General features: G+C 47.6%; 1 protein-coding gene across 2 annotated transcripts in view; it reads left to right on the top strand.

The window, feature by feature from the left end:
• Window positions 1-236: 236 nt before the first annotated feature.
• PPP1R16B (protein phosphatase 1 regulatory subunit 16B) overlaps window positions 237-18228 on the top strand; it is a gene marked incomplete at both ends in the record, with an annotated part of 36291 nt that continues 18299 nt past the window's right edge. The window contains one exon of one of the 2 annotated variants that reach the window (XM_080354508.1): window positions 237-498. In XM_080354508.1, the coding sequence (XP_080210634.1) occupies window positions 252-498 (247 nt within the window). The remainder of the gene's footprint in view (window positions 499-18228) is intronic. The other variant, XM_080354507.1, reaches the window with a different exon arrangement.

Here is an 18228-nt window from a genome sequence, read left to right as displayed (position 1 = left end):
TTCGAGATGGTAGATGTTGCCTGTGGGCTAGTCTTAGTTCCTTGTCTTCATGGAATGATGAGACTTGATTCCTCACACTTTCCTCCTCGTTGCAGGTTTCTACCGTATTCTCAGTGGACACTGCGATGGGCCCTTCCCAGCTTGATCTCAAGATGCCATTATAGCAGCAGGCGGCTGCGATCCAGAGGACCTGTGGTGGGACATTGTTTCCCGCTGGGACATCCTTCACCCCCCCTCTCTCGGCAGAAGCGATGGATGCCCACGTGGACCTCCTGACGGAGCTGCAGCTGCTGGATAAGGTGCCCACGCTGGAGCGGCTGCGGGCAGCCCAGAAGCGGAGGGCGCAGCAGCTGAAGAAGTGGGCGCAGTATGAGAAGGAGATGCAGCACAAGAAGAGGAAGCACGAGAAGAAGAGAAATGCCGTTAACCGAAAGAAAGTGTCTTTTGAAGCCAGCGTCGCTCTGCTGGAGGCTTCTCTGAGGAACGACTTGGAGGAAGGTACGGCACTTGTATCTGGCAATTTCTTAGGCCGGCTGCCTGTGAGGTCCATGTAGCCCTGTGGTGTGCAGAGGCATCTGTGTTGACATGGACTGGACTTCCCTTGCTGCGGTGTAGGTCTCTGGAGCATCACCATTGCTGATAGAGTGATGAGGTCCTCAAAGCACCGTGTGACAGCAGCGTTACCTCGATTGACATCAGGAGTGGGCGCACGAATGCCAAGTTAGGGCAGGAGTTCTGATTGAGATTTGGGGGAAGGGAGGCAGCTTTCATATCTTTCCTTTTCACACTCCACTTACAGAAGGTGTAAAGCATTTCTCTGCCTTCTGGGTGTGCCTCTCGGTGGTTTCACAGAAATCTGTCGCAGAGATTTACATGTCAGTGTAAATCTCTTCAGCTTCCCTGCTTGGGCGGATTGAAAGCTACACGAATGTATGAATTTTTTTCCCTATTCAAAATACTGAAAAGCGTGGTTTTGCTTAATGCTTCCTATAGAAGAGAACTCCACATTGTTCAGAAATTGGTTTAATTGCAGCATTTTAAAGTGGATCAAAGTGCTTTGCTTTTGCTTAAAAGTCTGAAGGGGGGAAAAGAATGTCTGAAAGTCAATCTCCATTAGCCTCAGCACAGCATGGGGGAGAACCTGTAAGCTCTGGGGAGCCAGAGCTGCTCTGCAGAGCAGTGAAAAAGGTCTTGGAGGAGATCTGGAACAGCTTTTGGGGTTGCTGCTCTGCCAGATAGGGAAATCAGTGTAATCTTCCCGATCCCTTGGCATGGAAGAGGCAAGGGAGATGCTCAGGAAACCTGGCCACTTGAATTGCATCTCTGCTGGGTAATGCTGGTCTTGTTTCCAGCATCTTTTGCAAGATGAATATATACTTGCCTGGCGTGTGGGTGGCAGGCAAGGACCTCGTCTTGTCTTGTGAGGAATCTCCCCAAAGTCACATTCCTGTTTCTGAGAAGGTCTTTTGTGCACCGTAACTTGTCCTCATGTGCGTGTTTTGCACCTGTTTGGAAATGGAGCGGTTTGGTGGACAGTGCCCACCTGGGCAGCGTTACAAGCATTTGCCAATCCTTGCTGCGTGTGTGTGGTTTTGTGTGCATTTGTAGCCTCTCTCTGGGAGAGCAGACCTGTGATAATGCCCTGGAAACTGCAGCCTTTTATTTGTATCTTCTGTGCTTTAAAGGTTTAACTGTCGCTTCCAGCTCTTTGCTCCAGTGAGCCTGTGTTTCTCACTCTGAGTTGTTGTAGTCTTTTCGGAGATCCCCAGCAGTGAAGCCAACTAGAGCCCCACTGTGAAGTTATGTCTAAGATGACAAATTTAGGACCTGAATTGCCTCTGCCTGTGCTGGCAGATACTTGCTGGGGTATGGCCTTGGGTTTGGTACCCAGCTGCCCACCTGTAAGTGACACATCACAGTGCTGGGGTGGGTAATGAGTGTTTCATTGTCCTCCTCTTCCTGTGACAATGGTGCTCAGCCCATGGGCTGGAGGGTGTGATGGGGCCATTGAGAGGCCTGACCTTGTAGTTTTGCTTTCGGCACTGTCTGCTTTTGGATCTGGGCAGTCTGGAAGGAGGAAAGCTCCATCGCTGTCTGCCTTACAAATGATTTCTTGTTTTGTGAGAGATGCACAGATGACAGAGGTGTCTGCAAGTACGGCTCTGGTGGCATGGCACTTCCCTGCGTGGTGGAACATCAGCCTCTCCATCTGCCAGGGAGGACAAGGACAGTATCCCTGGTGTCACAGGTGCTTCCCCTGTGTATTAATAGCTGGATTTCTCAGCTGCATTGGGATTTTAAGTTTGATTTGTTTTGTGCTTAATTAACTGAAATCCTAAAAATGGATTATGGGCAGGTTCTTTCCCCACTCTGCCCCCTCAGTGCTGTGGGACCAGAACAAAGGGGCAGAGGGGACAGAGTTAAAACTTGATGCGAAACTGGGAAAATTCCCTATCAAGTGCCCTAGGCCAAAGTGAGGGAATATGTGGGGTTTTGGAGGTCCCAGGTGATTATTTTGGTATATGAATCATCTTTTGTTTCCATGTGGGAAGTGGAGGGGGAGGTGCAGTATAAATGATTAAGAGGCTGAGAAGTCAGCGTGGGGAAGGTTGGCGAGCCGGGGGTGCAGCTGGCACGTGTCACCTCTGAGCAGCTGTGCCGTTTCCATTCCCTGGTACTTTTCTCTACTTTTGTATTTATTTTTTAACATTTTCACTCCTGGGGTGGGAGAGGGGATGGTAATAGGTGCTGTGCCATGGAATCGGGGAACAGAAAGAGGAGCTGAATAGCAAGTTGGCTCTTTGTCCGGAGGGTGTCTTGTGCCATGGTGTAACCTCCTGATGGAGCTGATGGGTCAAGCCATGTAGGATGGAGTTGGTGGGTGGACAACCCTACCCTGCTCTTCAGGGAGCAGCCCCAGGTCCCTGAGGACCTGGATGTGCTGATTTCCCTGTCCTTTGCCTATGCCTTGCCCAGGTGTAACTGAAAGAGCAGCACTCGTTTTGCTCAGCTCCTGTGTGACTGTGGGTATCTGCAGCACCTTCCCTTGTCCTTGTTTCTTTCTGCCATTGATGACAAGGCCACTGGGCTGAGCCATCCCAGCTTGCCGCCTAGGCTGTGACCTCTCTGACTCTGCAAATGTGACAGCCTCGGAGAAGAAGACTTATTTCCCATGTAAGAAATCCAGGTTTGTTTACAGCTGGTGAGTCCGTGGGTGACTGGACATGTTGCAGAATTGCTATATCTTGACGTGTGGTGAAGCAGGACTGAAGGCAAAGGCTCCCAGGAATCATCAGCCCTGGCGTGGGCAGGAGCCGCAAAGGGGTGGTGGCTCCTGCCTGTTTGTTCCTCGCGTCTCCTGCAACAGATCTGTCAAAACATCCCAGGTTTAACAAACAAGCTGCTATTAAAAGCTCTTTCGGATCTCTGCTGATAGAACCAGGGTAGGAAGCGCACTGCAAACATGTTGGGAGCAGATGTGAGCGGACAGTCACGCTGGGGAGAAGTAGCGATGGGCAGCGAGCCCGGACCGAGGGCAGCGGTTCCGCTGGGCTGCAGCGTGCTGGACAGGACCTTCGGTTTGGAAAGCTGAAATATCTACAGACAGTTTGTGGGTGATCTCCGGGGTGAGAGCAGAGCCCTCCCAGTTGCCACACTGGACCCGCTCTGCTCTCCCCGCGGAGGAGCTGGGAAGGGCACGCCGTGGGCATCACTCACAGTCACTGCGTTGAGTGGAAATGTGTTCAAACCCTCAGCCAGCAATAGGGGCGGTCTGAGCTGGTTGCAGGAGGACAACGCAAATTGGGGGAGGACGCTCAGTCCATACAGAGCTCACAGGGAGCAGCAGTGTTGGATACAGCCTCTGGGATGTTCTAACGGCTGCGAAGGGGAGCTGCTTTATAACGCAATAAAGCAATGCTTTGTAAGCTACTGCGCTAATTGCAAAGAAATTGTGAGGGCTGCTGAAGGCTGTGGCCCTGCGAGGTGATGGACTGAAACTGTGGTTCTGCCATTCCCAGGGCAGCACCTCATCCCGGAAAGCAGCCCTGGCTGCTGCAGGGCTGTCATGTCCAGGTCTTTCTACATCACTGAGCTCCTATAAAAGCAGCCCCAGAGCACGGGGAGAGGAGCTGGTGTTCTGTAAATGGAAAAAAGCAATCCCAGAGGTGGGTAGGGTGTCTGCCTGTACAGACGTGTGGCATTTGCTGCCTGAAATCCCTTTGCACAGCCATCCCGTTTGCAGGGGGAGCTCCCACTTGAATGACAGAAGCTGGAGGTGTTGGTGTTAGCTGGGGGTGAGCTGTGTTCCCTTCAGTGAACCAACAGAGAAGTAAAGCCCCTGAAGGACCGATTCACCTTCCAGCAGGGCTGGAGGTGCCCTGGTTTCTCCTGCTCTCGGATAAGAGCTGCCCCCATAGCCGCGGCTCCGAGAAGCATCGCCGCAAAGTCCTTCAGCTCCCACCTTCAGGCACTTCCTCCTGCAAGCAAAACTTTGTCAGAGCCAGAGTGCTGCATAAAACAGCGTTTCTGCAGAAGTTTAACCATGCAGATCCTTCTGGCGAGTGAGCCCGAAAATGAATGGCAACTCAGGTTTGATGACCTTGGACTTGGCATCCAGCAAAACGGTTCCCGTTGGCGGAGCAGCAGGTGCAGGCTTGCGGCTCACTGGGTCCTGCACTGGCATGGGGATTTCCACGGGGAGGGTATATGTATTGCACAGCTTCTTCGTATAAATGCATCCCTTGCATTTCCATTCATGCCGACCCTTAAATCTGTAAATGTCCGGGAATGATGACTGTGGTGAACTCCTCCAGGAGCCGTCCCAGGCTGCTCCCACGGTCCTCCCTTTACACCTTTCTGGAACAAACCCAACCTTGTCATTTGCAAAGGCACTTTTAAAAGAGGCCCTAATTAGTGTCTATAAATTGCTTTCTTTAACCTTTCCAAGTTGATGTGATCTGTTCCCTTGTTACTAAAAACCTTTTATGAGGTGCCTTAATTTTCCACCCACGTTATTAGCCTCCTGAAGCTTTCTACATGGGGTTCCTGTGTGCAAGTCTATGAGCAAGTGCATTTATCTGTCTGAGATTTATCTCATGGGTTTGGTGCCCTTTGAAGGGCTCTGAAAAAATCCCTTTTATCACCAGCAGTCTGAGTGTGTATTCGGGGAATGACTCAAGTCAGAAATGAAGTCTCTGTTCGATAACAAAGGCATTTCTTGAGTTTTGAACTCCACGGGTGTGGAAATGAAACCCATCATCTCTGGGAAGCTGCATGTGGGAGCTCTTGGCAATGATGGATTTTGTTAATTTTGTTAATGGTGGTTGGTACGTCTTCCAAAAGCAGATTCACATATTTGGCCACATTTAACTTGGCTTTTTCATGCAATCTGGATGCAATGCCAATGCGGGGTGGCTTGCATATGGCAGCTAACTAGATGGCATCTGGGACCATGAGCAATATTGAATATGAGCTTTCTCTGTTGTCATAACAAGTAAATAACCTTTTATTTTTTTTTTTTTTCCTTCCTGCAATTTCAATCAAGTGAGAAAATTATTTCCATAAGAGCTTGAAATGCAAGTTTTTCTTTTTGGATGTTAATGCTGAAAGTCTGACTCAGGTTTTTACTGGAGTGACCCCTTCCTCCTCCAAATCGGGGGTCAACTTAAATGTTTTGTTTCAAACCCTTTCTTTAAACAAAAAAAGTATGATCAGAAATGCTTTTTCTAATGTCAAAATGAGAGATTTCCTTAACTTCCGAACATCTCTTTTAAAAACGTTACCCTGGCTGTTGTAAAACAGTTTTGTTTTTAGTGGATCAAGTCACTTCTTAATCTCTTTCACAAGGCTTGGGGTGCATGTTCTCAGGGTGCTGGCTGCTGTGTGCACTGAGCATCGCTGCTTGCTGTTCCATGATATGAGAGTTGGGAAACGCTCTTTCCATCCCTACAGACCAGAAATTCTGCATCTTTTGAGTCTCTTGTTTCACAGCAAGGCCCATAGCACAAGCAGTCTTCCTCCTGCACTCCATGCAGGCAGCGGGTGCTTTTCTTGACTAAAACAAGAACTGCAAGCACGCACACGGATGCCTTTGTGCTAGGAAATGGTGATGTAGGGATATTGGCTGGAATTTTTTTGATCAAAATTTAAATACTCCCCACTCAACCTCTTGTAGGCTTGGCTGCTCACCCCCACGGACTTATCTTTCCACTTGCACTTTGGCAGAATGCGTGTTCTTGGTATGTGTGATGGAAACGAGTTGGTTTTACATCATTTTGGTTTCTGGCTTTTATACCCGCTTCCACCACTTCTGATGCCACTGAAAATGGTTCTTATGTTTTGTGATAGTCTTAGAAGATAATCGCCAAACGTTGGATTCAAACTACTTGTCCCTCTAGTAAGGATGGTTTGTTTGGATTCAAGGTGTTTTAAAACAAACAGGGATTGGCCAATGACTGTTGCCAATCTCAGATTTTGTTTCTTGTTAGAAGTGGCTTAAATCACTTCATCTGCTTCTAAATTTTGGCTGCAGTGTGTTTTGGAGTGGAAACTCAAAACTGGTGTTTCCTTGGTTGCACATACCTCTAAATGCAAACTGGGCATTTTTGTGATTTATCAGTATCAGCAATGAGTGCTTCTTAGTGGAACCATGAGTAAGGAGTGTTTGCTTTTGAAAAGCGATCTGTGCAACGGGGAGTAAAGGCTGAAACTCAGGGCTGTGTGCGCGAGGTGCAGCAGGTAGGAAACGTCAGGTCACCATCTGCTCGGCAAACCCTGCCCGGCCAAAACCCAGCGGGGAGAGCTCAGGATGCGATTGCTGCCTTCGCTGGGAGCGTCAGGGCTTTTGTCAGCCAAAGGCAGATTATCGATGGGACCTCAGTTCAACCAGGTGCCTGGGGATGTTCATGTGTATGACAAAGCTTAGTTGGGGACCTCTGGTATCGTCTGTGTAATAAGGAGCAGCAAACTGGAGTGAAGTGTTGTCTCTCTGCCCACCTGGGCTGTGACCTCCAATAGCCAAAGCTCTGCCTCACCGTGGTGCCGTGTTGTGACATCTAATCCCATTCTGCCAAAAGGATGCAAGATGTTAGGCTGGTCGCTGCTGAGAGCTCGCTGGTACCCTGAGTTTTGCTGCATCACCATGTTTCCGAGTGTATTCAGGAAAGAAACAAAACAAACCACAGCAAAAAAAGCCAACAAACTAAAACACACCTCCACACCAAAAAATCCAACCCCCAAGCCCACTCCTCTTTGCAAATAAGTATTGATGAGGAAATGAACATTGTTGGAAGTGAAGCCTCCTTTCAAGGCTGAACCTCACATGGCTGCTGTACGCTGATGCTGTTGAAAATGCAGCACTTGAATGTAGTTTCTGGACACGAAGAACTTGGCTGTAAGCTGTGGCTTCAGGCTCTGCTTTCTGCCCCTTCTTCTAGTCAAGGAGAACTTGAAAAGTGGATTAAATCTATTTTTTTCCAGATTTAAATTCCTGCCTGTCTGGATCTAGGCCAGCTCAGCTCAGCTGGTGTAGATTTCTTCCTCCTAGAATCATGGAAAATGGAGGTTGAGAGGGCCTTGGGAGGTCATGTAATCCACCTTGTGCCCCAAGGCAGGATCAACTGTATCTAAAATGCTTGCTAATGAGGTTGGCGTTAGGTGTCTTAATGTATTTATAGGCATCTCTGCAACATGAGAGCAGATACCTGTGCAAGCAGCCCTGCTTCTCATTCAGTTCTGGATATTTTTCCCACTTGCTTGTATTTATCCCCTTTCATTTTGCTTTGCATCCCGTCCTTACGCTTGTTGACTGTGAGTTTTCCTGCTTCCGTGAAGAATGCTCTGATTCTTTCTGTAATAGCAGTTGCTATGGCAGCTGGTTCAGGCGGTGCCTTATAACCTAGTGCAGAGCTGCTTTTACATACACTTTCACTGCTTGTTTTTTCCTCTGGAGCCTGGCCAGATCTTTGGGAAACCTTATCACCCGCTGCAAATGCCTTGACAAATAATAAAATTAACAACAACAAAAAAAATCATGTTGTTAAAAATGTCTCCTAAGCCTTTCCTACCCTCTAACCCCTCACCCAAAGGATGCTAAATAGGCCAGGAAGCGAACTGTTTAATTCTGTCTGCTGATGTGTTTGTAATCAAGAGCCAAGATGCAATCAAGCACCCGGCACTCCTTGTCATCCGGGGAACAAGAGCCCATGTGCAGCTACGAGCAAGCGGATGCGGTTTCCCCTGATGTCCCTGCAATTTGCAACTGCTTATTGCTGAATTTGGCCTCCGGATTCCCTAGATAGCGTGGGGTAGAGGGGCTGTGAATTTTATGCCTGTAGGAAACTGGCTTGAGGTGCTCAGTTGTGTTTCTTGTGCTCCGTATACATTTTATAAGTTTGCAGCATCTGTCACTTTGGCCAAGGATTTCAAGCTGGATCTCAGTGGCTTTTTTTCCTGGTGGTCTCATCTGCTCTGCCTGCTTTGCTTTCGGGGTGGCCCAGAGGATCGGTCCCTATTGTGAGTATAAGAGCACCAAGCTCTGGATGGCAATGGGGCACTTCCAAAGTCTCATTCTGATCTGTGTGCATTTACGTATTAGTAAAAAAACCCCAAACTGACAACAAAACAAACAAACAAAAAACCCCCCGCCAAACAAAACCAGCCAACCAAACACTTGTTTTTTAAGTAGTACGATCTCTCTTGTCAGCCCAGGAATTAACCTGGAAGTCACTCCCACACTGTTCTCAGTGGTTGCACCAGCCCTGTGTTAACGCGGTTGGCAGCTGATAGTTTCCACAGTAGAGAAGCGTTATCTGCACACAGCTTGTATTTTTGTCCTGTGTTACACCCACCTCTGTCTGGAAACATCCACATTTTGTGTGAGTGGGGGAGATTCTGGCATCTTCAAAGTATTTCCACTCTGATCTGATTCAGAGCAGCAAAGGTTGGAGACCAAGTGCTGGTACTTGCATGGTTCTGGTTGAAAGGATGAAGCTTGAATGTGGCGAGACACGATGGCTTGGTCTACTCAAACAAAGCCTTTCAAATTACCCAATTTGAAGGATCCTCTATGTAAGAAAACAATTATTTCAATCAAAGCAGCACTTTACCAGCAGAATATTCTCCAATGAAAGCGTGCAGCCATTTCACTTGTATTAAGGGCATGCGCTTTCTGCATCTCTCCACCAATGCTGGGTTCAGTTTTCAGTTGTTGTCAGTGCAGACAGGTGAGATATGAACTGAGGAGCTGAGATAACCCTCTGGAGAGTCCATCAGCTCTACAGAGGCCAGGACCGAAGTGGTGCTGGATGATACGTGGTGCTCCTGCAGAGAGCGAGTTTCAACCTAGTTAGGAGCTCCGACTCTTTCTGTGACTCTCGAACTTTTCAGACCTGGTTTATTTTTTCATTTCAGATCCTATCAGTTTGTCTTTAATTAGCAAGGCCAGAGCAGCGCTCCTCGGGAACTTAAATGGGACTCTTAATTAAAATTTGGGTTTGGTAGCCTGAAATAGCAGGCATTAGCAAGAGCCAGAGCTCCAGCGAAGGAGGACGGTCCCCGCAGATCTGCAGTGACATTTTCCTGGCTGTCAGGCAGTTGATCGCAGGGTTTTCTTTGCTCCTAAAGCTGATACTGTCAAAACAATGATGCAAGTCCTGTATGTGATACGAAGCTCCAGTCTAGGCTGTAACCAGTCAACTTCCAATCTGCTGCTGGATGCTGTGCCAAACCACAATGTATCTGGGTTGGTAGCGAACAGCGGGTCATGGATTTATGCTGGAAGTCCATTTTGCTTTGATTATAAAGGCCAATGAGTTTAAAATTTCATCTTAAAGGGCATCTAAACCTTGTGTGCTTTCATAGTAAATTTATTCCTCCATAGCTTTATTCACGTGGCTGTGAAATTGCTGTGAACAAGCTGCCGCTCTGCCCCTAGACCCAAATTATTCTCCTCTGTGGCAATTTTCCATCACTCTTAAGAGCAAGGAAAACTGTCATTTTGAGTACTGGTCAGCAAAAGTGTGGATTCGAGATTTGGGTCATAATTCATTGTGTCATACGGTGCTCTTGAGATTTCCCATGTGTCAAATAGCAGGAATATTGCAGCGTTGATTTGTCCAGGGGTGTATTTCTTGCTTCACCTACATTCAAAGACTTGGCTTCTAGCTGAAGGGCAATATTTGCTGCCTGATTTCCTCCTATGACGTGGGATTGACAGCTTGAACTGCAGGTAGAGGTGGAAGGAGCCGTGCCTGGAGCAGTGCGAGGGTGACGAGACGGAGGTCTGGCCATCTGGCTTTGCTTGATCCTTGTCTTAGTCTCTCGGGTTTAAAGGCTTCCAGAAAAACATTGCTCATTCAGCCTTCCTGGAGCAAGCTCTGCCGGGAACACGTTCAGCTGCCATTCACTGGGGACTTCTTATGAATCCCTGAGGATTTTGGCACAAATTTTCTAAGGATATTTGGATATTTTAAACTTCTGCTGAAGTCAGTTTGTTTCGGTCATCTAATGCGTTTTTTTTCTCCTTAAGAATACAGAGCCTGTATGAAAAATACTCAGCTCCTTTCTGTTGGATTCTGGTGTTGAGACCACACGGTTGTGCACTCCTGCCCCATGCTATTAAACTACACTAATGTGGCACATTTTCCCCCTTGGGAACTGACCTGATCGGCACCAGGAGTTCCCAGCAGCACTGGAAACATCTTGCCTGGTTGCTGTGGGGACGGGTGATTCCCTGTGGCTTCCATTGCTCCATTCTGGAAACCAACCCCAGTGCTGTGGGCTCCACACCCTCCTCCATCCCTTCCCGCAGGAAGGGGCTGTGGGTTTTCCAGCCGTGGAACAGGAAAGAAACGGGGGATCCTGTTTACCCACCCACTGAGCTGCTCATGTCTATTTAAAACTCCTCCTTGCAAAGCGCTGCTTATTGCTGTGGCAGCTCATTCTCCAGCTGTCCCGTCTCTGCTGTACCCTCTGGAAAGAGCTCTGCTGTGGAGCATCGTGTGTGGAGCTCCTGAGATGCTGCTGCTGGGGTGTTGGGGAGGGATTCAAAACTCAGCAGGCTGATTCGAGGGGTTGAGACACCAGCGCTGGTTGCTGTGTAACTGGGAGATTCAAGTAATAGCTTTGTCACCTGCAGGCAACAGGGTTGGGGGGCTGGGGACCATGTAACCACACCGGTGCGCATCCTCAGAGAGGGATGCTCAGGGACCTGTGCACGGGCACAGCCAACACTTGAACCAAATCCTTCCTGCTGGCTGAGATGGGCTGAGCCCAGAGCCTTGATCTGGCAATGGGACTTCAACCTGCCCGAAATCAGGACGAGCTGCCTGGCGCAAGGAGAATGGCACTGCCAACAGGCAACGAGCATCACTTACTCTATTTAATTAAATTGGAGGGGGCTTTTTTATATGGCTTATTTTTAATTTTTTTTGGATAGGTGCTTAACTGGGAAAGTAAGCTGGGGGAGGGATGCTGTCCTTATTTAAAAGGGTCTACCCTTAGCCCATAAATCTGGGCCAGATCCGCTGGTACATGCTGTCTGCTTTGTGCGACCTTGCTAAGGAAAGCATCCATAAATTTCACTTCAGAGCTGTTCTGCTTTGCTTGATGAATCTGGATCAGTGTCTCTCTCCCTCCTAATCGGGTTAGTTTTCTTTTGATCTGCCCCTGTTAGGGGAAACCTAAACTGATTTAGCTATTTGTATCCATTTTCTATTTGCCTGATGCCTTTTTCCACAAGACCATCTCTGCTCTATCCTAATTACTGTTGAGTTGTCTGATACTGTAGCTGGTGACGGTCTGGTGTATAACTTTGTAAATCTTAGCCAATATTCACTGGGAGTCTTTTTGCCAGATGTTCTGTTTCATTTTTGGACAGATTAATTTTAAATTGGAAGATGCACTAGGTTTAAAGAGAAGACAATTGCTTGTAGCTGTCAAAAAAGAAAACAATAATTATCAATCATGTTTTATTGAGCCTCTGTTGAGCTGATTTGCTGTAGAAAACATCATTGTCTTGTACTCTACCTTCAGGAAATCTGATTTTTGTGAGTTCCGCTCTCTTGGTAATGGTGACGTATACTAGAGCAAAGAAGAAGAAATAGCTCAGGATTAAAATCTGTGACACCCTGGAATATAAATCACCTGTTTTTAGGAGCACAAAGCCATTGTCCGTGCTGGTGTGCCATAAAACCATTGCAGATGCGTGTTCCGTGTCACTTCCGCACGTAAACCCAGCCTGTGCGCGTGATTTACAGCGGTTTCCTGGACGCAGCAGCGTTGGGTGAATGTGGCGTCTTGTTTGTTTGCTCTGAGGAGGCCCCAGTCTTGAAAACGAGCCTCAAGTTACTGTGCGACAAGATAAGAATAGTTGGGGAAATGTCGGTGTTCCTGCCTCGCTGCAGGGCTGCGCTTCCCGTGACTCAGCACAGCCCCGGCTTCCTCCGAAACCACCCGGGTTTTGCAAAGCTGCCTCTATGGTCGTGAAGTAAATCAGGTTTTCAGTGAGTTATTCTCTGCCGCAGTTGCATGTGATGCCTAAAATATATATCTCGTTGTGCTACTATTGTCTTTAACACACTGGCACCGGCTGCCTGGACAGGCGGGTTTTTCTCCTGTGATACGTCGAGAAGGGGTGTCGCGGTTGAGACGGACAAGCGACATGGACCAAATTCTTTCAAGATGAAAGTAATAGATGCCATTTATTGCTACAAGTGCATTTTTATACAATTCTGCCAGTTCATGTGTCTTTTCACTATTGGTTACAAGTTACAGCACTAACATCTCATTGGTTAATTTTTCTATCATCCATGTTATTCTTCTATCCCCTTCTTTCTCACGGGTACATCTCTCCTCTCTCCGGATACTCCTTTACTCCCATCCTTCACAAGGGTAAATCTTAATATCTCAAGGCTGATCTCTACTCTCATATTTTCTGTCAAGGATTCCACAGACCCGCTGCAGTTTCCCACAAAGGGGTCAACAGTTTTTATCGAGCTATTTTTCTTGCAAAAGGGAAGTGCTTTTTGTGAGGAGAGACACGGTGACATGTGTGACACGGACACGTGGGAGCTGTCCAGACGTGTGGCCAAATGGGACCCGTCGGTGGGTTGGCATAGCCTGGCCCCTCTCTTGCTGCTGGCTCGGTGCTGGGGGATGCGCTTCATCAACAGCAAATTTCTCCTTTGGAAATAGCAGAAAGGAAGGGATTGTCAGCCAAGAAGCTGGGGAAACCTTGTCATGCAAATTTAGTCCGTTACCTTGAAAAACCTCTTTGTTTAAATATTCTGGGGTAGAGGAAGGAGCGACCAGATGGTTGCAAAGGATCCCAAAACTGCTGACAGTGAAAGGACGTCTTTATGAGAGCTCACGCTCCGCCCACAGTTCCTTGAAGAATCTCTTTCTAGTTCTCCTGGATTTTTACTGCAGAATAGAAATCCAAGGGAGGGTTTGCACATCTTTCCAAGCTGCTCTGGGACTCAGGTCCACCTGAATTCCCATCTGACCAGGGCTCTGGTGACTGGTGCTGGGTGGAGGAGATGGCTTTGCCTGACGTCTCGTCCCCTTCCCACGGTGACTCTGCAGATCCCAGCTGCCGTGATTTGTCCCTCTCTGCCTGCAGCGGGGATGGCCTCGCCTGAACCTCGCCTGCGTGTGCGGAGCGTTCATCTCTGCTTTTGTGGGGTTTTTATTTACTACAAATCCCTGGTGCATATGTTCTTTTTAATCTCTTTGATGCTGTTGTGCATAACAGGCATGAAACACCTCAAAGCAGTTTGGTTTATTGGGTCTGTGTAGAGAAACAACTCTCCTGAGGAGCAGCCCTGCCGGGGAACAAGGCTTCAGCAGTGAAGAGGTTAATACGGTCTGTCTGAAAACTATCTGTGCCTCATACCAAGCCTGATTGTCATTGTGCTCCTTTTAGCCCCCACAGTTGTTCTGTCGCCAGAGCACTGTGTGTGGCCATTTGATCTATGAGGGGTACGCGTTTGTTGGGAAACTGTCCCTTGTTTTGGTGTTGCTCGTGCTCTGTTGGGTAGAAGAGGCTGTTGCTCCTTCTTGTGTCCTTCAACCAAAAGTGCGTGGTGATGCGTGGAGATCTGGGCCAGCACAACACACTCCATCCCCTGGTAGAAGGTTGCACAGGTTACACTTATGCAACCAGGACCTATTTTAACTTGCTTTTTGCTGGCGATCCCCGTCTTCCCAGGTGTGCCATGGGTGTGCCAGACGGAGCAAAGGTAATGGTCCTGTTGGGGCATGGAGCCAAGGCAGAGCTTACAGGTGTAAGAGCTGGCAGGGAAAGCACAGAACCTTCACACGCTCCCTTGTCAAAGGGAATACAGCTAGAATTTGGTTCAAGGTTTGTAGGTCAGGCTTCCATTATACAACTGTACTGATTGCAGCTGCTCGAGTGAGATCCGGATCTCCTGCTTTGGTGGGCTTGTTTCTCTGGGTGTCATTCTTTACAATGAGATGTACAGAAACAAACAGGATTTCTCTGTTGTAGCATTAACTGGGGTGGCGGTGGAGGCTTGAAGTGGAATTTGCTTCAATCTGTGAAATGTGGGAAACATCTCAGAAGCATTTGTTGCAAACAGCTGCTTAGAAATAAAGGATTTTTTTTAAGACCGTTTTTTCCAGACAAAGGTAGAACAAAAAAGAGTTGGGGGTTCTTCTAACTGATCGCAGATCTGGTAATGAGGATCAGATCATCTACATCTCCCAAAACACGTGTAAGTGCTCTTGGCACAAGTCGCACTGAGCACGTGGATCTCTGCTCGTGTTTGAAGGACAAGATTGCATGTGTGAGGAAGGTTGTGCCCCTGGTTTGGTGAGAGTGAACCCTCCCATTTCATTTCACAAGGGATGAAATGGTCTGTGGTGTCACCAGGAACCAGAGTACTTTGATTCCCGCCCTGTCACCCAGGCTGGCCTCGCACCCGTTCTTGAAGGACTTGCTCTCAAAAAGGGTGTTGACTATGATGCTATGGGTCTCTTCTGCTGGATGTTGGTCAGCGGAAAAATACGTGTTCTTTCACCAGAAGCCACCAAAGTTGCTCAGTTGTGCTCAGTGCTGGAAGTATTGAATGTTGGGTTCAGTAGCGGGGACAAGTAGTGGAGAGCTGAATCCAGCCTCAGCGGTTCCGTGGGACTCGCGACACCCAGAACTGTGCACGAGCCTCAAACCAGCTCCTGCTTCCCTGCGCTGTCACCACGATCCACCCCTGCAACCTGTAATTAGTGCTGTCAGCAGAGCAGTGTAAGCAGCCACTTAAGCATTAATTACTTTAATGAACTTGCTAAGATGGGTTTAGCTGCTAAAGCATTTTGTTGTTACTATAAATTTTTAAGTCAAAATATTAGACTGTGGAATCGATGGGAGATGATGCAAAGCTTGAGCTTGGCTTTCCTCTTGACTTAATGTTCGAAGTGTGGGTTTTTTAGGTAATTCAACCTTGCAGTCTTTTCTCCTTCATTGCACAGAGGCAACAATGGCTGGCAGAGAGCATTAGGAGACTTTCTCCTTGTTTACTCATATGTAGGTGTGAAGGGCGCAATGAGTACAGGGCAATCTGCCATTCAAGCCCAGAAGATGGATGTCACCTGTCCTGGATTGTGACAGCTAAAAGGTGGCCCATGATGCGTGGGCTCTTGTAGTGTTAAATGTGTAATGAAAAACTCCCTGATGTGAGGGATCTGCTGGTGAGGGAGCTCTCTTATGAGTAAACAGGATGGAATAAAATGGTTCATTAACCAAACTGGTTTTAATACAGAAGTAAGCGGAATTTTCACCACAGTGGAGAGGAGAATGTTCCTGCTATTGCTAATGGCAAAACTTAATGGGGAATTTTAATGACTGTTAATTATTTTGAAAACTGCAGTTTTCCTGGGAAATGCAATATAAATGCTTTGGCAAACTGAAGCTTTTCTCTGCTGTTGCAGAAAGGAAAACTATAACTCCTCTGAGCGGAGTCTTGCTGACGAGGATATGGGAGGCATTTCACTTGGAATTCTAATGTGGAGAGTTGGACAGGGTCTGTCACCCCAGGACAGGAGACCTCTCGAAGGGATGAAGGGCGAGAAGCGGGATGTATTGCTCTTTGTCTGCAGTCCCCTGCATCTCCTTGTTCACAGCTTCAAGCAGTTGTGTCTTCAGTGTGCAGAGAGACTGCTCTGATAAACGGGATGCTTTAAACCCGTGTAAGAGCTGTAGGAATTATGTATTTTTAATTTGGTGGCTTGAACTATGAGCTTATAAGCTCAGCGTGTAAATACAAGCGAATTAAAAAAAATCATTATGCACAAATACTCATCTGGGAAACAGGATGAAACATCTGTGACTTGGTCTGAAGTACTAAGGCAAAGCACTTTCTGGAAGAGAATTTCAGCTCTTTTCCTCTTTACTCTAAGTAAAAGACTCCTAGACTGAAGCTGAGGGCTGGTAGAGCCGTTTCATAAGTGTTGGGGGTCCTGAGCATGAGCTGTGCTGTAGGTTCAGACCCCAGACCTCCCCTCGCTCCTCTGCCTCACTGCACACAACTCCTCAGCAGTTTGTGAAAGGGTTTTCTCTCTCTGCCCAGCTGGGATCTGAATGGTTTTGCTGAATTCAAGCCATATTCTACAGATGAAAGTTTTAAGCTGACTGAGGTGGCTTTTGAAAGTGAGGAAGCCACTCACTAAAAAGGAAAGTGCTCCCAACCCCGCGCAGTTTCTTTCTTTACTGCATCAAAGCCCAGGAAGCTCAGCAGAGAAGAGCTGGCAGCAAATGCTTCTTGTTTTGAGTTCACACGAGGCTGGCACTTTGGTGTCTGTGGATAAGGCAGGGATGGCTGAAGGCAACAAGCTGGACTCTTTTTTTGTTCTGAATAGTCTAAATGACTTCTCGAGCTCTCAGGCTGCTTCCCCATGGGCTGAACTCCAGCAACCACGCAGCTCTGTGGCATCATCCAGCCTGGGAACACTTATCTGCTGCTCCGTGAGGTGGTGGGGAGCAGAAATCACATAGAACTTGTGACAGAAGAAGTGTGAGAGAGTTTTCAGCTCTGTGTGATGGGGCAGATGCAATAGCTGTTAGAACAAGGTCTGTGTGCACAGCCCTTGACAGTCAGGCTACAGCCCAATGCAGGTTGTGTCACCGTGTGCCCACTTGTTTTGACTTAATTTAAAGGTCTTTTGTGCAGTCTCTGAGGAGTCACAGAAAAGGATTTTAAACTTTCAATGAAATTAGGAAACGTTAAGAAAATTATTTTTTTTGTCCACTATTATTTTTTTATTAGTAGTAGTAGTATTTTCTTTTTTTAACTTGGATGATGAAGATAATGGGTCTTAAATTTGAATTGCATGACTAGCAACCTGCAGCCAATTTCTGCTGTGATCTTTATTCAGCAGGTCGTCCTCAACTGGATCAGACCCATGGCCCATGAAGTGGATGGTCTCCAGTTTCAGCCCCTGGCTTGGGGGACTAGAGTCATCTGTGCACAGCAGCTATCACACACGTTTCATTATATACCTTATCACAGGATGGTTTGGGTTGGAAGGGAGATTCAAAGCTCCCCCAGTGCCACCCCTGCCATGAGCAGGGACATCTTCACCAGCTCAGGGTGCTCAGAGCCCCATCCAGCCCGGCCTGGGATGTCTCCAGGGATGGTTCATCCTCTCTGGGCAACCTATGCTGGTGTTTCACCACCCGCATCATAAAAACAAACAAACAAACAAACTTACTTATATCTAGTCTAAGATTTCATCCTTGTATCTAGTTGAAATCTATATCTACACTTTCCGCTAGGCCTATCTCATTGATCATAAGTATTACTGTAACTATGAAAAACACCCTGCATTTCTGCCAAGCTGAGGTGCTAACTTCTGATTCATCTCTTAAATCTATGAACCCATTTCCTTGCAGCGCTGAATACCTTTGATGCTGTTCACAGATAAACTCTCTTGACTTTTTTGACAAGGCTTTGTTCTTGCCAGGGGCTAGGAGAGCAGTCCCTGTGGTTCTCTAATCCCTTTGCTGATGTTGAAAACAGATTTTCAGCATGGAGCGTTGGGATGCACAGGTGTTTCTTGGACAGGTGTTTCCTGCTTGCTATGTGGTGGTGCAAGTATCCCTGGTGCCTCCAGGCCAGGTCCCACTGTGGGACAACATGCCACTCAACGTGGGGTTTTGTGCAGTTGCTGGGTGGCTGGTGGTAGCTCCCAAGTGCAGCGGTGATGCTCGACATC

Source organism: Nesoenas mayeri (assembly GCF_963082525.1).
Source record: "Nesoenas mayeri genome assembly, chromosome: 16".
NCBI classification, from domain to species: domain Eukaryota; kingdom Metazoa; phylum Chordata; class Aves; order Columbiformes; family Columbidae; genus Nesoenas; species Nesoenas mayeri.
The sequence above is the reverse complement of the archived record's forward strand: the minus strand, read 5'-3'. Positions and strand labels throughout refer to the sequence as shown.